General features: G+C 42.5%; 1 protein-coding gene across 5 annotated transcripts in view; it reads left to right on the plus strand.

Moving 5' to 3' along the window:
- The window catches only part of FAM204A (family with sequence similarity 204 member A), a 40,053-nt gene extending 23,699 nt beyond the window's left edge, over positions 1-16,354 (plus strand). For all 5 annotated transcript variants that reach the window (XM_014566244.2, XM_014566243.2, XM_032490800.1 and 2 more), the window contains 2 exons: positions 4,459-4,565; positions 4,861-16,354. In XM_014566244.2, coding sequence (XP_014421730.1) covers positions 4,459-4,565; positions 4,861-4,912 — 159 coding nt within the window. In that variant the 3' untranslated portion in view covers positions 4,913-16,354. The remainder of the gene's footprint in view (positions 1-4,458; positions 4,566-4,860) is intronic.
- Positions 16,355-18,588: the final 2,234 nt, after the last annotated feature.

Raw genomic sequence — 18,588 nt, forward strand, 5'->3', positions numbered from 1 at the left:
GACATTGGAGGGGTTTTTGTCTCTTTGATCTCTTTCGTCTCCTAGGTAACTTGCTTGACATTAATGTTGAGCTTGAGTAAAGACAATCAGGAATTGTCGACCAAACTGATATAAAAATTAAAGACCTTAACACTTTAAGTACTCCAGTAATGGTTCCGCTTTACTTCAGAAAACATCTGTTTTCATTTAATTAAAGAACAAAAGAGAATGGCATAAATATTTTTCATAGAGACCTATTATTCCATAAAGAGTTAAAGTATGATAATTGGTATTTTTAAATAAATGCCTTGCAAGTGTTCAAAAGGGAGGAAAACTTCATAACTCTGTTGCAAGCTAGTAATTTTGAGATGAGTGAAATATTTTTTGAAATGGATGGGAAGTTTACAGTTATGCTGGATTAAGCTATTTGAATCAGATGCTTCAGACGATTATCAGCAAACTTTAGAATGGCAAGGGTTAGCAAAAACTAACTTTATTTTGAAAGTTTGTCTTTTAAAAATCTCTGCTATGTTACAAGATGTGCCATTATATCTATTTTACAACCCAATATGATTTACACAGGCTAAACGTGTAAAATTGAAAGGAATTAAAAAAATGTCGCCGTGCATTTGCTTGAGGTTATGCAGACGCTTTTACAAATCTTCCAAGTGGCTGTAAAGATGAATGCCTCAAGGGTCCAGCCAGGGCCCTGCTTTTCCAACCAGCTAAAGCCCTTATCTTAAATCCAAGCAAAGTACCATTAATCTTTTTGAAAGACCTTTTATGGCTTTTAATATATCCCAAATTAGAACATTTTACACCCTTGGTTCCTGAAATATGGTGATAAAAAGCCTTTAGAGCTTAATTTTCCTTACCGCTTGCTCTGACCAATTTGCAGTTCTTTGTGATAATGTTTAGACACCTTAATTAAAATGCAGCAAAATATTGGATGTTCTATATGCTGATACTTTGGCTTCACATACAAGGAATTCTGTATATATTTTTATTCCTGTAAGAAAATTTCTCCCCACATTGTGTTGCTGTAGTTATCTGATGACCTGAAACAGATTTTTAGTGTAAAAACCATTGATCAAGCTTTTGGAATGTTTACATGGGGCATAAAGATACATTTTTCTTTTTACGACGCAAAGGAGCGATTCTTGTGGGCCTATATTGTCTGTAATACTGAAACATAGCACGGTATTCTTTTATCTTCTGGAAGTTGGGTTAGTCATCTTGCCTGGGAGAATGTTTCTCAACGGCCTCTTCTATAGGCGATCTTATGATTCTTTCATATTTCCAAATATTGCTCTTTTTACTTTTGCCACAGGAATAAGTGAAACACATTTCATTTTAAGCATGTGAAGGACACAAAATTGATATGCCTTCTCATCATCATTACAAACTTAAAGATTCTTTCTGTAAAATGCATAGACCAGGCTTGTTTAATGTTTGTCAGTTAAAGAACATTCCATTTAATCTAACCCCAGGCAAAATACAGCTAGAAAATGCACCTTCCATACAAACAGGTCTCTTTGAAAGTATTGCCTGTGTGTGTGCAGTCTTTCATTGTATTTACTTAGTCTACAAAGTGATGGAGCCCTCTCATGTAAATGCGTGTCTCTTACATTATACTGGATTCTTTTTGACAAGTTTATACTATGTCTTATGGCACGTGTGCTCTAAATCTTTACTGTGATATCAATGGTGCTGGATTTTGCCTTCATACTGCTAGAAAATGAAAAGCTTTTACGTTATATTCTAAGATTATGTGACCGTGTTGAGATGAGGAGTCCTGTTTAAATCAAATGACCTCGTGTCCAGATACATTGAGATGCTATTCAGTTTGTCTATCCCAAATCCAAAAAACCCATATTGGGAAATTTCAGTAAGCTAAAAATGTAAGTAAGCTACATCTTCATTTACAGCAGTTTCAGGAAATAATTTTATAATGTGGTTGATGGTACATGGCAAATATAGTTCGGGTCATTTTTGTTTCATACTCAAAGTACAGGTTCAATTTAAATATGTCTTCAACTGAGTGGGACTTTTGTTAGGGGGCAGTCTTGGAAAACTACATCATATCAAATTTGCATTTGATGTCTGACATGTGGGAGTATGATCAGATTGACTATAAATAGAGAGCTCTGTGTTTTACCTTTTAGAGCTGGGGGACAGAGAGGAGACTAAATATCCTACATGAACGTGGAGAGACCCAGCGTACGTCTTAGACACAGGCAGCAGACTGCATGTTATGACAGTAGACAGTCCCTTCGGTGCACTGACTGTGCCCGCAGTGTGCCACCTCACAGCTAGCTGGAGTTGTGTGAGTCGTTCCGACCAGAGGGCTGTGAGCAGAAGTGCCGTGTGTCACTTCTGGATTACAGCGTTGAAGAGCCCGCAGGAGACCCTCCAGCTCTCTCTTCCTCTACCACAGTGACCTCTAAAGCCACACGTTGAGATGCTGGCACCACACAATGGAGAGCCCCTCCCAGTCCACAGCTGACTTTAAGTGAAACAAGGAGTGAAAGTTCAGCCAGTGAGGTTTGGGGATTTGTTGCTGCAGTTTTGGCGAGCCTTACCAGGCAGGTGCTATCTTGTTTTTTTAACATTTGTGACAAATGGATGGCTTTTTAGTCAATAGGAGATCCATCTTAGTGATAAATTATGCCACAGCATTCGTCCAGAGTTTCATTTTTCTCCTTAGATGGTGAGGCTACAGACCTTTGATTCTTATCCTTTTTTTAGTTGACTTAGATGATCTTTTCTATGATAAGGAACTGGGAATGAAAAGGGAGCTAAGGGGACAAGGTCAGGAAGGGAGCAGTCAGATGTGGCTGGCAACCCCTTCTCCCCAGCCCCCTAGTTTGAAAATAAGCCCTGTTTTGTTCAAAGCTGTATCTCCAGTGTCTACAACAGTGCCTGGCAGAATACTGCGTCTGTGCCTACATGATATTTGTTGAATGAATGTTGTCCTTGTGAAAAAAGTTGATGATAGCTGTAGTGCTGCCGGTGTTGGCTTGCGTGTTGGGAAGACTGAGGCTGGTCTACTTTTCCAGGTGGGCTCGTGATCACAGTCAGTCACCCTTCCTTCAGTGGCTTTCCTTCTGGTGTTGACCAGTTTGTCAGGTTGCTTCCATTTACTTGCATTCTTTGTGTGTATTCTTTCCTGGACTGAAAAACCAGATTTACTTTTGTTCTTATTTGTAAACCCCAGTTGGTGCTTGATGACTGCTTGTTTGTTTTATCCTCACTGTTCTCCAAGAGAGGCTGAAAGGAGCGTCAGACATGCCTAACCCCACTTTCCTAAGTCAGCTTCTCTCCTTACACACGGGCCTTTAGCTGCCTGCCTGCCTCCTTATTGACAGGCAGGTCCTAAAGCGCGGGCTGTGATGCTTTGACTTGAGAGTGGCTTCCGGGTCCTTTCTACCTGCCCGCGAGTGTGCTGTCTGCTGAAATGCTCTGGGCTGAGTGCAGAGATGGAAAAGGAAACACCAGAAAGAGATTTTTAGCCTTTGTTGTTTAGCCTGGGTTCTGAGCAGATACTTTTGAGCCATCCGGGTGGCAGGAGTTTTTAAGATCAGAGCCCACTGAAACTAGATCACCGTGCCTGTCCTGGAGACAATTCCTGGGCAACAGCTCTGCGGCCAGAGAGCTGTGCGGTGCACAGCGTGAAAACCATAGGTTGTGGCCTAGAAGCTGAAGGGCTGAGAAATACAGAAACAAAGACTGTCTTAGGGGTGACTTAGAGAAGACTGTGGAGGGTGGGGCTGAGAGGAGGCTGTTTTGCTTGGACCTTCCAGGACTGGGGTGGGTGGGCGGAAGGAGGAGCGTGAATGGAGGGCCTCCCAGAGGGAACACTTAGGTTCTGTGGTCCTGGTGCCCCACCTTTTTGCCTCTTAGAACTCCTTACATTCTTTTTTCTGTCAGTGAGTGAGAAGCTATTGCCCATCACACAAAGTGTGTTTATGAGGTAGTAATTAGCTTTCCCATGTTTTATTAATCACATCTATGACTGCCAATCAGAGCTCCTGATCAGCATGAGATAACCAGTGTAACCATACCGAGTTGCTGTAATTCTCGCCCAGAGCAAAGAAACATGATGTCTCTGTCAGTCTGCGCAGCCTTATCAGGGGTGAATTCCTGTCTGGCCACTGAAATGCTGAAATAGCTTCAAGATCTTCATCCACAGCCCTTGTGGACCCTCGAGGGGCCTTAGCGTGGGAAGGATCTCTGTCTGGGAGACTGGTGCACCTGGGGTGAGGAGATGAGGGGAGTAGGGGCTACAGCTTTGCATTAGTTGTATTTTGGTGGTTCAAGGGGGCCTGAGCCTAAGAATTTCTGTTCTCAGCATGTCCAAAGCAATGTAAACATCACTTTCTTACCCACAATCTCTCGAGTGTTTGTATCATTGTAGTTTTTGTGTCAGCTGGAATATTTATTTTCATTTTTTTCCTTTTTCTCCTTTGTAATTCTTAGCTTGGTGTAAAAATTGCCAAAGCGATTGCCTGCCACAACTTTGTAAAAGCCAAAAAGGATGCTGAAAATTCACAAGTTGCTCGAAAAAAGAAGAAACTTGCCTGGGGGTAAATTAAAGATTTTTATTAGTAATTCTACTAACTTCATAGTAATTACCGAACTCCCGTGATATGTTTTGTGAATCCAGTTTGTGTGTGAATTGTTATTCATTTTATTCTTTGTATCTTGGCTGAATGTTTATCAGATCATAGTGGGGGGAGGCATTTCTTCATCCTGTTTGATGTTTATTTTGTAATTGATGGAGTATGTGAAAGCTTTTTAAGTTTACTTTACTTTGACACTTAGTAAACATGTTACTTCAGGAAAGTATTTAGAAATAAGTTGAGATTTTCTTTGTTTTAGGTTTGAAGCAAAGAAGAGGTGGGAAACCAAAAGTAACATGGGATATATGTGACTTGCCAGCCATCAAGACCTTTGAGGCTTCACTAGAGTCTTCAATTGCTCGATTTACTGCGAAGATTCTCCTGCTTATGTTAACTATGTCAGGAAATCGATAAAAGTAGGAAAAATAAGCATAAAATTTGGGAGTTGATTATCAAATCTTTTCAGTCTTTTTCTAGAGTTCATCCCATTGAAGTGAATGAAATGGAGCATTCTCTTATTTGTACAAGAAATCTAAGCACACATATGGGGAAGAAAAGATAGGGTTTTATTTATTTATTTACATAGACCTCCAGTGTAAAATCAGTTTTATCTTTCACCCATTTGGCGTTGCATAGCCAACGAGCTCCTTTCTTGTCTGGACTCATGGTCACTGCACTTACTCTGGTGCTGGGTGTTTAAGGTTGGCATTCGTTTATAATGGATTAGTTACAAGTGCAAGAAGGTCTCAACTGATACTGTCTCTACAGATGACTTTAATTATCTTAGTGTTATAAAAGTAATTATTGGTTCTTTATTGGGAGCAAAAGAGTTGATATTTCACAGTCACATAATAAAAGCACTTGGTGAATTTTGGGGTACCTTCAGATTAAATAACACAATTTTTAGAAAAGGACAGAATGTAGTGTTTGGAGGTTGATTTAAATTAAGCTCTGCCTGGAAATGTCTTCCTCAATATCTCTCTTCTCAGCCATGTCATTCTTTAAATTATGAGATGGTTCTTAGAAGAGAAGTTGGTGTAATTGTTTTAGATAGTTATGACTCAAGACACAGTGATTTTGAACCAGTCTAAGAACATGGTGTGATTGTGTTTTACTCCTCTTCCCCATCACTCCTTTAAAGACTGAATGAATGAATGAGGGTAAAAGGGAGAGTGGGGCCATGGGAAGTGGTTTCTATTAGAAGTGTGCTTCCTTGCCCTAGTCAGAAGGGGCTTGGAGAAATCCGGTGACAAGCTGGTGAACAAGACCGCAGCCGGACGTTCTGACTTTCTGGCAGGTCGTTGACGTTCTGGCACCTCCCTCTTGGAGCTCAGTAGAGGTGAAGAACTAATGGCTTATTGTGGTTTCCATCAGTTCCCTTCCTCAGCCTTCGCCACCGCCTTCCTCTAGGTGATAATATGGGTTCAGGAACATGGAAAGTGAGTCATGATTATAATTACATTATTAGTAGTATTTTTTGTTATTTTTAGACTTACAAATAGTAACCAAATTTTACTAATTTATGGTGGCATATTGAATTTTTTTTCTATGTTCTGGAATAAGTGAGCAACTAGTTGCTGTTTAAGAGAACAGAAATCCTATTTTGCTCCCACTTAGGTGACAAAAGCCGTATAGAGAAAGCAAGGTTTTAGGAGATGGTATATGTACTTAAAGAATTCATCATGAAAAGATGTTCAGGTCAAATATTGGAAAACCTTACATTTTATGATTTAATATTTCCTGTTGGGTTTTGTTGATATAATCATAACATGGTTTACCTACAACATCTTATTTCCAGCTCCTAATAGGTGAATACAAACTGAGAGTATAGGAAATGTTTCCTCTGAAAAGGCCCTGATGGGGGAACGAGCCACTGCACGACGCAGCGGTTTTGTCTGGAGCGTGAGGACTGTCCCCTTTGAGCAGGCGGGTGGTGTGAGTACTCCCGCGGCCTGAGACGGGCGTCGCCCTGCGGTCTCTGGCCGGTTCGTCTTCTCCCGTGTGTGTCTGCTTCCTTGGGGCATTCAGTGAGCCCTGCAGGCAACGTTTCCCACTCTGCTCATGCTGAGGCCTGGCAGAGTGGCTTCCTTTAGGGTCTGATTTGGGAGCCCCTGGCCCAGAGACCAGCTGTCAAAGCCCATCTTCTGCCTGCTCCATGGCTGGCAGTTGCCCACTCCGCCCTGCCCAGGGGTCTCACATCCATCTCAGGATGGGAGCATTTTCCCTGAGTGGAAGGCTCTCTGGTGGAATCGGGCAGCAGGGGACTCATTTGATAAGAGGAGCCATGTCATGTAAGTCCCCACCGTTCGGGGGCCTGGCTTGTGAAAGGCTCCAGAACAGCCCATAAGAGGAGGGAGTGGGAGGGGAAGAGGATTTAATGGGGAGGAAGGGCCTGGATGTCTGGGGTTAGCCCTGCTGGCACGTCATTTGGGACCACTTTATTTTTAATCTGCTTTAATTCGAATTAGACATTTTACTCATTAAAGCATTAAAATGGGGACATTATTCTTAGAATACCCAGGTTGCCCCTAAAGTGTAGTCATTTGCCCTCTCCATCTGGTCACAGCAAAATAAGGATTCTTTTTGGATCGTAATAACTTCAGTTCCTGAAGCTTTAACATGTGCATTTACTACCAGCAGAATGCCTGAATTAGATTAGTAATGTAAATGTCAGTTATTGTTAACTGAGATTAATATGTTTTGGGCCATGGGTATGGCATTAATGTAACTGATTTACTGTTTAAGTACTTCAGGCTAAAACACCTTACTAAAGAATAGTAATTTTGAGCTTTACAGCACTGGTTCTGAGAAGTAAAGTTGATAGTGCATTCTTCTTTGGGAGCCCTCAGGATGTTTCTCATTTTCAGCAGAACATTCTATTTCTTTCACCAGAAGGAGAGTTTGAATATATAATCTCAGGTTTGCTATAATTAGTTCTGATGACAGAGTTAAATACCTTGGCCAAAACTATAAATCAGTAGTTAAACAGGTTTCTGCAACTGATCATGAATCTCAAACTCCATATTTTAAACATGCTTATTTTTTTAGAGAGACAGCTCAGGGAGGGGCAGGCCAAGGACAGGAATGAAATGTTATCTGGACTTTGAGTAACAGCTTGAAACCTCACCTTTAAAGTCTACCGGTTATCCTGATACCTTTTGTCTAAAATGTTATCTTGTAAATATTTTAATAACTTAGCTTATTCTTTACTCTGATGAGACAAGTTTGAATTTCATTCTTAAAATATGAAGGTTAATTTTCAGAAGTCCAAATTTTCATTTGTTAGGTAAAGATATCACATTTTTAGAAATGTATGTCCTGCTAAACTATAAAAAATGTTATATGAGATTGATATTTAAGTAAGATGCCAATTGTGTGTAATTTTTTAAGAGGTAAAGTTTGAGGAGACGAGGTAATAGAACATTAATGTCAGGCCCCATTTTCAAAAATTAGCTTAGTGAAACTTGGTAGTCAAATTCAGAACCAACTGAAATAATTCAAGTTTTTCCATGTTGGCAGAAGTTGCTTTTATTTTTAGTATCTGGCAGAGCAGCAAATGCTTTGCATGTCAATTTAGTGTTTTTTCAGGCCAACTGTTTATTCATTGGCTTAAAATTTACACTCTGCTAAAGTCTTAGCCTTGACTTTCATGAAACAAATAGTAATATTTGGACAAAATATGTACATGAAAATCTTTTTCCAAGACCAAATGTAGATTGGTATTTGTAGCATCAGTGCCTACTAACATGGTAATGGATCGGAAAATACTTCGAAAAGTCTAAGTCATAAACACAAGGCAATACATTTTAAGGAGTTAATTTTTGTTATAAAATAATCAGAACATCATTCTAAGTTTTCAGATTTAAATTAGTGGGAGACTTTCTGCTAAAAAGTAGAGTATATACACTAAATTTCAGTGAACTGTCAAAAGATTACTTTTTATATATACATACATATATATGTGTGTGTGTGTGTGTGTGTGTATGTATATTCTTGACCTTGGTAGCATTCTGAGACAGGAGGCCCATTTTCTATTTTTGAGGTTCGGGTGCTCTGTAGATTTTGATAAAATGAATAGAACTGCATTCTTCAGTCTTTATTATTTTATCCACCCTCCACACAACTCACCTTAAAAGACACACACGCACTCCCTCTCAGTGTTGTAGCTGTAACCAGAGTTTCTCATGGTAAAATGAAGCGTGTTGCTTCTTCAGGAGTATCCTCTCCTACTCACTTGTGAATATTCTGGAGATGTGTGTTCATTTTGCTAGAGTTTCTTCAAATACAGCAGTGTTGTCAGAGGAGCTTCCTGCCGCACTAGCTTTTGTGACCTTGATCCCTATAACACAGCTGTAGGCCTTTGGTGGGACTAGCCATTAAATGCCGTGCGGTACACTGGGTTTTCAGATGTGCTTCTGAAATCAAGAATTAGCTGAGGGATAATTATCTTTTTCTTAGTGTTAGTAACCCGTTTTTAGATTCAAGTGAAAAAAAGCGTAAGAGTTTCCTAAGTGGGATAGCATTTTTTAAAAAAAATTGAATTTAGGTGCCTGCCTTTTATACCCAGGCCAGGTTTCTGTAGGAAGCACAGAATAAAGGCACTGGACGGGGAAAGGAGGGAAGTACCCAGGAGGAGCCTCGGCTCCTGGATGCCCCTGCCCACGTTCCTCCTGTGTGCTCACCGCCGTCGTTTAGAAGCCCCGGCCCACACCTCTCCAGGGCCATGGGCTGCCTCTTGCTGAGTTGCCGCAGGGGGCCTGCTGGGTGACAGGTATGGAATGAGGTAATCTTTTCCCACCTCTAATTTCTGAAAGGTGTGTCTGTCCAGTTATTACTTGTTCATTGAACTGAAAGGTTTGGAAACCAGCAGCTGTGGCACAAGCTGTAATTACTGATGTCTGTTTCATACTCATCTGTAAGTTCTGGCATTCGATCAAGAAGTTAACATATCACTTCATCTGTGGGCTGACTGTGCCTCAGCTATAAACGTTTTATTCCTTGATGGATGGTGTACTACAATTGTGACTGCCCAGAATCAAAAGTGTTCTCATTTGTAAAGTGGCTGATGCTGGAAGGAGTAATTGTGAATGTCACAAAGAGCAGTGAAACATGCAGCCTGGCATTTCTTTGAATTCCTCCCGCAATATCTGAGAAACGTTTCCTGAGCACCTACTGTGTGTTAGATGCTAAGCCAGCTCTTGCTGATGCGAAGATGAATGAGCACAGTCTGATGGGAAACATGTGAAGCATGCTTTGGACACCTGGAGTTTTAGGTGGGCTGTTAATACATAGAAGCAATCTGTGTGTAATAAATAACCTAGACTTAAAGGCTAAGTTGCACGGTTACACGTTCTCTCCAGGATGTGGGGTTTCCTAGCTGGGCAGCTCGCTGCGGTGGCTAACTAGCTCAGCGCTCACCTCGCAGTGAGTGGGGTTGGCCCCGACTTTCACCCTGTTCTTAGGCTCACACAGAGCTGAGGGTCACTGATGGGCTGAGACTCAGAGAAGAACGCAGCTGTTGTGCACAATACTCCGTAATTTTAAGCTTAAGGTTTTTCTTAGGCTGTATCATCATGTCCTTTATGTTATAATGGCTGTGCCACAGTGCCTGTCCATGTTAGGATAATGTTAACTACTGCCAGAAATATGCCCCCAAACCGCAATGACTCAAACACAATACAAGTTTGTTTCCTGCTTATGGGACAAGGAGGATGTTCCTGTCGACGGGGCTCTGCTCCATGCAGTCATTCAGAGGCTCAGGACAGCCACTCTCTCACTTTCTCTTCCTGCTTACCCTGGGGGTCCCCATCCCGGTCAACCGGAAGGGAAAAAGCATGGAAGAGCACTCAGGGGAGGTTATGGACCGGGCCTGGGAGTGAATTCATTACTTCTGCTCACTTTGTACCGGCTAGAACCTAACTGCAAGAGAGGCTAGGAAGTGTAGACTGTCTCCCAGGAAGAAGAGGAAATACGTCTTAGTAAACAGCTAGCAGTGTCTGCCTCGTTGCCTCAATCGCACGTGATCTTGACTTGTAGTAGCTCAGTGGTACTGAGGCGTGAGGTTGAATAGCACAACCCGCTGTTCGTGACTTGACGTAAGCATTTTACTTAGATTTGTTGACAGCGCTGATCAAAATAGCCGCTCATGTTACCAGTGGCATGCGTGGCAGAGGGCCCAGACCTCTTCCAGGATGTATGGTAAGTGCTGAAGTAGAATCGCATGTTCTGCAGGCTCAGATGAGAATGTCGTTGCCACCCGTGGAGAGATGGTCAAGGTCGTGGTAGAGGCAATGCTTAGTTTAAGTCATAAAGGGTAAGTGAGGCTTCATTCAGGAAACCAGTTGAAGCAAGATCATTCCAGGCAGAGGGAACAGCATGCCACGTGGAGGTCCAGGAAGGGGTTTAGCAATGGGGTGAGTCACATGGGAGGATGGCGGCTGAGTGGCAGAACGGGGGTGCTGGAGAGGGTGGCTGGAATCCATTTGCACACAGCTTATGAGATGTGCCAAGGAGTTCGGACCCAGGTCTCTGGTGAGTGAGGACACATTGACTCACATTAAGCAAAAAATGTGCAAATTCACACATGAGAAATGTTGGGTTGGGAGGCAAACCTGAAGATAGGTAAGTTAGGGTATTTCAATAGCCTGGGCAAAAACTGATGAGAACCCAAAACACAGATGTGGGGACTGAGGAGCGAGCATGAAAGCTGAAGGTGCTCAGGGGAGACTTGACGAGACTTGCTGACTCGTTTGGATGGGAGAAGGGAGGGGTGCGGGCGGGTGGGGTGCCTGTAGACGGTGATGTGGGATGAGATAGAGAGCCAGTGATGTGGTCATGTTTAGTCGTGGGAAGTCGGACATTTAGTGATGAGTCATATCTATCACCTGAGTAGGTGATGCTTTGACACACAGTGTCAAGGTACCTGTGCCATATCCTGGGAGGTCAGGAAAGAAGGTGGTTGCAGAGGACAGATTGAGGAAAGACGCTTATTTAAAAGGTGGAGCATCAACAGCACCAAACACGGCTGAGCCATCAACCAGGATGATGTGGGGGCGGCTGTTAGAGGTGGCCTCCTGATGGTCTCGGCCACATCAGAGACTCGGGTCACCATCACGGTAGATGGTGCCTCAGATGAGATTTCTTAGAAGCAGTGTCTCAGGTGTCCTCTGAAAGTGATGTACAAAGGTGTGCATTTCTGGAAAAACCTGTGAGGGAGAGAGGAAGGGAGAGTCAAGCCTGGGCTCTCTGAACCCCCTCGAGGCCAAGGAGCAGCGTCTCATGCCCTTATTCTGGTCAGTCTGCGGCTGTGGGCCTTCCCTGGGGGTAGGGGTGGGGCACCCCTTCTCTGGGCAAGGTGGCCTCCCTCTCTCAAAAGCGGGGCAGCCGCGCCTTGTTAGCAGCTGAAGCAGCGGCGGGGGGATGGGTAGGCCCACCCCGCAAAGGGCAGACGCGGGGAGTGCGGGGGTGTGCGGGCACAGGCACGGTCCTGACCGTGGTGGTTGGGCCCCGCGCTAGCCTGGGGAGACTGTTCGGACAAACAGAAGGGTTTAAATAATCCGAGCCTTGCCTGGTGTCTTGATTAAATGAGAAGTAGGTATGCCTGATAGTCCTAGGTGGAGGCCTGCTGGATTTGAAATCCTGAGTGTGACTGTCAATTCCAATAATAAGTGATATCTTCTAACAGCTCTCCCTGAGACAGGAGGAAAACTGAGCTGCTTAAAGACTTAAGAAACCCATGAGTGTCGACAGCTGCGAGCACAGCAGGTGCTGTACGAGGGTTTGGACACCGGAAAAGGGTAGAAACTGAAACCACCTACTACTGTAAGACATGTGCTTAAGTGTGTAGACGCAAGTGTATATGTGTGTCCTGGTACATACAGAGAGAGGGGAGTCCCTCCCAAAGCGAGTTCCATGGGACCTTGACACATTAAGAAAAACAGGTTCTGTGGTCAAATACATTTGGGAAACATGGCACATTCTTGCCCGTGTGACCTTGGCAGTGTACATCATCAGCACATCAAGGGCTCTGAGAAGTCAGTGAGCCCCTGGCGGTGTTTATCGCAGTGCTTCTCAAATTCATTTAACAATATGATCTTTTTTTTTCACCTGTCATTTACTAACAACTCGCATATTTAGTCACATTCCTCTAGAAACAAATCTAACTCTGCAGCATCTGTGGAGTAGTAACATTTTAGACCTTCTAACAATTCTCTTGCTCCAGGGAACCATGCTGGGAAGGGCCTCTGTGCGTTCCCCCTTCCCTGCTTGTGCTGAGCCCCCCCTCTCCCCGTCTAGCTGAATCCATCCTTTATTTGAGCCTCATCTTAAGTCCTCATACTCCCACGTTTTCCTTGATATTTCCCCCCAGGGCAAGGAAACCACATCCTCTGAACCCTTATCTTATATAGATTTCTGAGTGCAGCCCAGACGTACTGAATCTCTGAGCATGTGGTTTAGACCTGTTTTGTCTTGTTTTAAGGTCTCCGGTGATTCTAATGCAGCTAGACTGCACAGGATCACAGGCCAGCATTTGATGTGGATGAAGGATGGATGGATGGATGGTTGGATTGATGAGTGACTATATACATACTGGGTCCTTCCAGTTAAACCATTTGAAGTCTTGTCTTGAGGTCCTTATTAAATATTCATGACTGAGAACATATGGCTTGGAAGTATTGTTCTACTGAAACAACTTGTAAACGATAAGAATTCAGTGTTGTATATGTATATGTATATTCAACACTGAATTAAGAGACACCTTAATTCTACGTACATCATATGAAAGTCTAGCCGGTTGAAAACCTAAACTGTTTTCATTACACTTTCCATGCAGTGCTCTTGGAAGCCTCCCTCTGAGGACGCTGATACACACTGTGTTTGTTTTATAGATGAGGGAACTGGACGGCGGGAGGTTGAAGGGAGAACCTAAGGCTGTACCTCTAGCACGAAAGAGCTGCGATCAGGGCCCAGGCCAGGCCCTTGCTCGTTCTCCCTGTTCCAGTGACTCTTAAGGTGCCACCCATATACTGTGTCACACAGAAGAATCACTTGTTAAAAATGTAAACTCCAGGGTCCCCTCTGGGGGTGGGGCCTGGGATTCTGCGTTTTAATAAGCTCCTCTGTGATGAATGCACAGTAAGGCTGAAGTAGCACCTCCTTCCTACACGGAGAAGCTGGAACGGGGAAGACAGAAACAAGCCAACGAAACTTGCCCGTCTTGCCACAAAACGTAGGGAGGGAGGTGTACCTCAGTGTAAATACTGGGGCTGATTCCATTAATACAAGTGCTCGTATTCCCAAACAGGCTGGCTCTGCTCATAAACCACTTTCATTTTCAAAAAAAGGAAAAAGAAAAGAGAAAGGTTCTGTGTCAGAGAGCTCAGTTGGAATCTTCGCTTGGTACTTGCTTCCTTGCCAGCAGTGCTCAGAAATAAGAAAGAAAAAAAATCAAAAGTCCCTGTGCATAAAAATTCCATTCCTCATGCGCAGTGGGCTTAATTGAAGTCTTCAGATGTTTCTCTGCACCTTGGAAGGCGTTTTTTACGAAATTCATATATTACTAGATGGGGCTCCAACAATTCTCGGGGTCAAAGGCTTTGTAAATGGCATCGCTGCGTCAGGAGCACGCTGCCTCCTCAGGACTCCTGTCCTGGTTCCTTTACCTCCAGTCTCATGGCGGGAAGGGCTGCTCAAGGATGGCACTAGAGGGTTTTCCAAAGTTAAGGTCAGATGACAGAATCCGGAAGAAATGGACTTGCCTGCATTTTCTCTCCCAATTCTTTCAATAAATAGGTGTTGAGGGCTTGTTATGTGCCAGGTACGATTGTAAGGGCCGAGGATGTGGCCGTGAGCAACACAGAAAAGTCCTGAACTTCATGGAGCCCAGATTCTAGTGGGAAAGACAGATCATAAACAAACTATACAGCATGACAGTGGTTCCCAAAGTGGGGTCCCAGACCAGCAGCATCTGGGAAATGGAGAAATGCAAGTTCTTAAGTTCCAGACCAGACCCGAATCAGAAATTGGAAGGATAACAATGACGTACACTCAAGTTTGAGAACCACTGTGCTGTCTTATGGTGAGAAGTGATGGAGGAAAAAGGAGAGAGTCCAGAGCAGGTGTTGCTGATACCAGCAAGTGTTAAAATAGTGAAGTAGCTACACTCTGGTTTCTGGAGCAACCCAGATTCAAATCCTCGCACTACCGCTGTGAATTGTGTCACCTCAAGCAGGTTACTTAATCTCTCTGTATCTTGGCTCTCCTTCTGAAAAATGGAATTAATAATAGTACCTATCTGATAGGGTTGTGAGGATGAAAAGAATTGATGAATATGAAAGTGTTCAGATCCAGACACATAGCAAATAACGTTCCTGTGCGGAGACAGTTCTCTGGGATCTCTTGCATTAGTGACATCTTGCAAGCAAGGTGCGAACTACCCTTTTGTTCCAAACTATCTTTGCTAGGATGTTTGTATATAAGCAGCCTTGGAGGAGTGACATAGTGTCTCCCTCTGGGGGCACAGAGCAGCCATGTTTACTGTCCAGTTAAATAAATAAAACGTCTTCCTCTGGAGCTGAGCTGGCCGTGCTGACTCCCATTATAAAGGTTCGTTCCCCAAGGAGAGTTCCTCTTCTTAAATGAAAGCCATGCAATGAGCAGGTGCCACCTGGCCCTCTTCGTGTCACTGTCAGAATCATATCCCCCACCAGCATCCCTGAAACAGTGGCAGGCTAACTTGCTAACTTTAAGTAGGATGATATCTCAGCCCCTTGACAGCTCTTGAGGATACTGTGTGAGTGTTTGTTATCAGTGTGTGTTAGTATCACTGTTGGTATGTGCCAGTTTTCTGGAAGAAACAGAAATATAACTGGTGGCTTCAGCCTTCAGAGAGTTTTCTAACGACCCAAAGAGGTTAAATATTTATATAAAGATGACACGAAAGACAGTAAAACAGGTTTGAATCTAGGCTGTGGACTCTCACTCAATATGGAAACATAATCTTATAAGCCTCAGTATCTTATTTGTCAAGCGTGTTAATAATAATGCTTACCTCGTGATGTTCTTGTGGACATTAAGATAATGCATGTAGAAAGTTTAGCCCAAGGCCTGGCATGCAGTAAGTGCTCAGTTACCATTAGCTTGTATTAGTTTTGTGTGTAGAATATGGCCAGAGCATTTTCTGTCCTCTTCCCCACATCTTTAGGGAAGTAAGACCCAATATTGTACTGTATTCCAGGCAGAAGCTGCTTTTCAACTACCCAAACCCCAACCCAGTATATTTTTGGATTCTACCCAAAGAACTTCCCAAGTGAAGCTCCTGTAGGTGGGGTGGATAAAGGACTGGATTTAGAGTCAGAAAACTCTCAGTTCATAAATACTTTGAGGTTTTTATATGATAATAATAATTTGAAGTTTATATGGGTGTTTGTAAAGATTTTATTACTGTGCATAAAACTTTAGCTCATAGTGGTGGAGGCTATAGCTCAGTGTTAGAGCACGTGCCTAACGTGTGAGGTCTTGGGTTCAGTCCCCAGTACCTCCACTAAACAAACAAACAAACAAACCCAATTATCTCCCCCCAGAAAACAAGAACCTCTAGCACATAGTATGTGTTCAACCAATGTTATTCAGTCCCCTTGGCTGTAACAGTGTAATTTAATGGACCATTCTTTTTTCATGACTGTATCCCTAGGACTTTTCACAATGACTGGGTACACAGTAGGTATTCAATAAAAAAAATTTATTTGAATGAATGAGCCAAAGTACTTAGTGATTAGTTAATTAATTCCTGTTTTCCTTTCCTTTGGAGACATTTCTGCTCTAAAATGTCCTCCATATATTTTTCTGAAACCAAAAGATTCTTGACAAAGATCCTCATTTCCTTATCTTCCTCTCTGCCATTGGCTTTTTTGTTTGTTTTTGTTTTTTTTTAATTGAAGTATAGTCAATTTACAATGTTGTGTCAATTTCTGGTATACAGCATAATGTTTCAGTCATACATATATATATACATATATTCATTTTCATATTTTTTCATTATAGGTTACTACAAGATACTGAATATAGTTCCCAGTGCTATACAGTATAAAGTTGTTTTATCTATTTTTTATATGGTAATTAATATCTGCAAATCTTGAACTCCCAATATATCCCTTCCTACTCCTTCCCCCTGCCTGGTAACCATAAGTTTGTTTTCTATGCCTGTGGGTCTGTTTCTGTTTTGTAAATAAGCTCATTTATGTCTTTTTTTGAGATTCCACATATAAGTGATAATCATATTCTATTGGCTTTTAAACTTCTGGAGACCATGGATGGACCCTCTCTCTGAAAAGATATGCGTATGGACATACGCACTGCATTTTTGGCATGATTTCAGTGGTTCTTGGATCCCCTAAAACCTTCCCATCTAGAGGACCCTGCTTAAATGCTTCTGTTCTAGAGTAGCCAGCCCACTAAGATAAGACGGCCAAGACATCACATCCCATTTATCAGTCCCAAATCAGCAATCTGTCATGGATGGTCTATAACACAGTGGCTATTTCCTCCCTCTAGTCAAGGCCACACAAGACCTACTTCCAATCTACTTGTGATTTAGGGGAGCAAAGTTTAAAGCAATTCAGATATTTTGGTTTCCTTAAAATAGACTTGTGGTTTTTGAATAAGCTAATGGCAATGTTATTTGTAAAGATAATTTCTTTCAATCTTACTGACCATGCTTATCATCCTGAAAAGTTTTAATGTACTTTCTGTATTTCTCATCCCCTTCCGTTCTCTAGCTGTGAGAATACCCAGTGGTCAAAGAATTACCAAGCTTCCCTGGGTCCTAAAAAACTGAGCAGTAGAGACCCTTCTGGAAGCAGAAAGGAGAAAACAGGAGAAGGCTTTCTAAAACTAAATCATGTCAAGTGCCTTGTTTGACCTCAAAAATACTTAACCAGGATTGGTACTTGACAGGGAAACTCAAAGGGAGAAATGGGGGATGTATGAAAATACTTAAGTAGAGCTACCCAAGGGGAGAAGACCTGAAAAGTTCAGCCGTAGATTTTCTGGGGAGATGAAAGTGTAGGCACTAGTGCATTCAAGAAGTAGGCAGGGAGTTTTCCCCATTTGGAAGGTAGAAAAAAGAATGATCTGCTGCCCAAGACAAAGAAGAAAATGATTTGGGCCCAGAGGGAACTGTCACTCAATCGTACGCTGTCCAGGGGGCTATAGGAGGATTATTGCCGCCATTTTGGCTTCTCTGAGTGAAGCAGCAAAACAATGTCTAGTAGTTGCTAGGCAACCATTAGCTCATCGCTGCCCTTTTCCATTAAACATTATCTGACTTCTTAGATTGTTTTAATTTATTTTTTTAAACAGGGAAGGTAATGCAGCAGAGAATTATCAGTGTGACCTAACAATAAAAACGCATTTGAGGTAAAGGTTTTTGCAAAGGTTAGGTCACTCTTGGGTAGGATGTTAAACATAATGACAGTTGACTGAAACCTCTTCCCTCAAACATTTCATCACTTGACCTCATGTTTCCTGATGCCAAAAATAACACTGGAGACATAATGATAATCTCTGAACTTTGTAAAAGTTAAGGTCAGAGATTTTTACATTGGTCCAGTTTGAATAATCCTCAGTGCTCTGCTGTGACCTACCCCAAGCTAGTGTTTGTCCTAAAGCAAGATTCTCCATCAGCAAAGAAGGGTGAGATGGAGTTCTGGCTCTGATCAGCTTTGTAGATAGCTAAAAGCGTATTATTCACAGTATCTGAGCAGAGGCACATGGAAATCCCACCTGTTTATGTAAGAAAGACTTTCTGGAACTTAAAAATGTAAAGTACCCGAAAGGAGAAAACATGAGTCTTTATTCAGAAAGCCATGAGCTTTCCCCAAGTTTTGGAGATACTTTATGACTTTTACAACAAGAGGATGAGGAGGTAGCCACAAAAGAGTATAAAATCAGGATTAGGAAAGAGTCATTGGCTGTTATGCATGATGCA

This window comes from Camelus ferus, chromosome 11 (genome assembly GCF_009834535.1).
Source record: "Camelus ferus isolate YT-003-E chromosome 11, BCGSAC_Cfer_1.0, whole genome shotgun sequence".
In the NCBI taxonomy this organism is placed as follows: Eukaryota; Metazoa; Chordata; class Mammalia; order Artiodactyla; family Camelidae; genus Camelus; species Camelus ferus.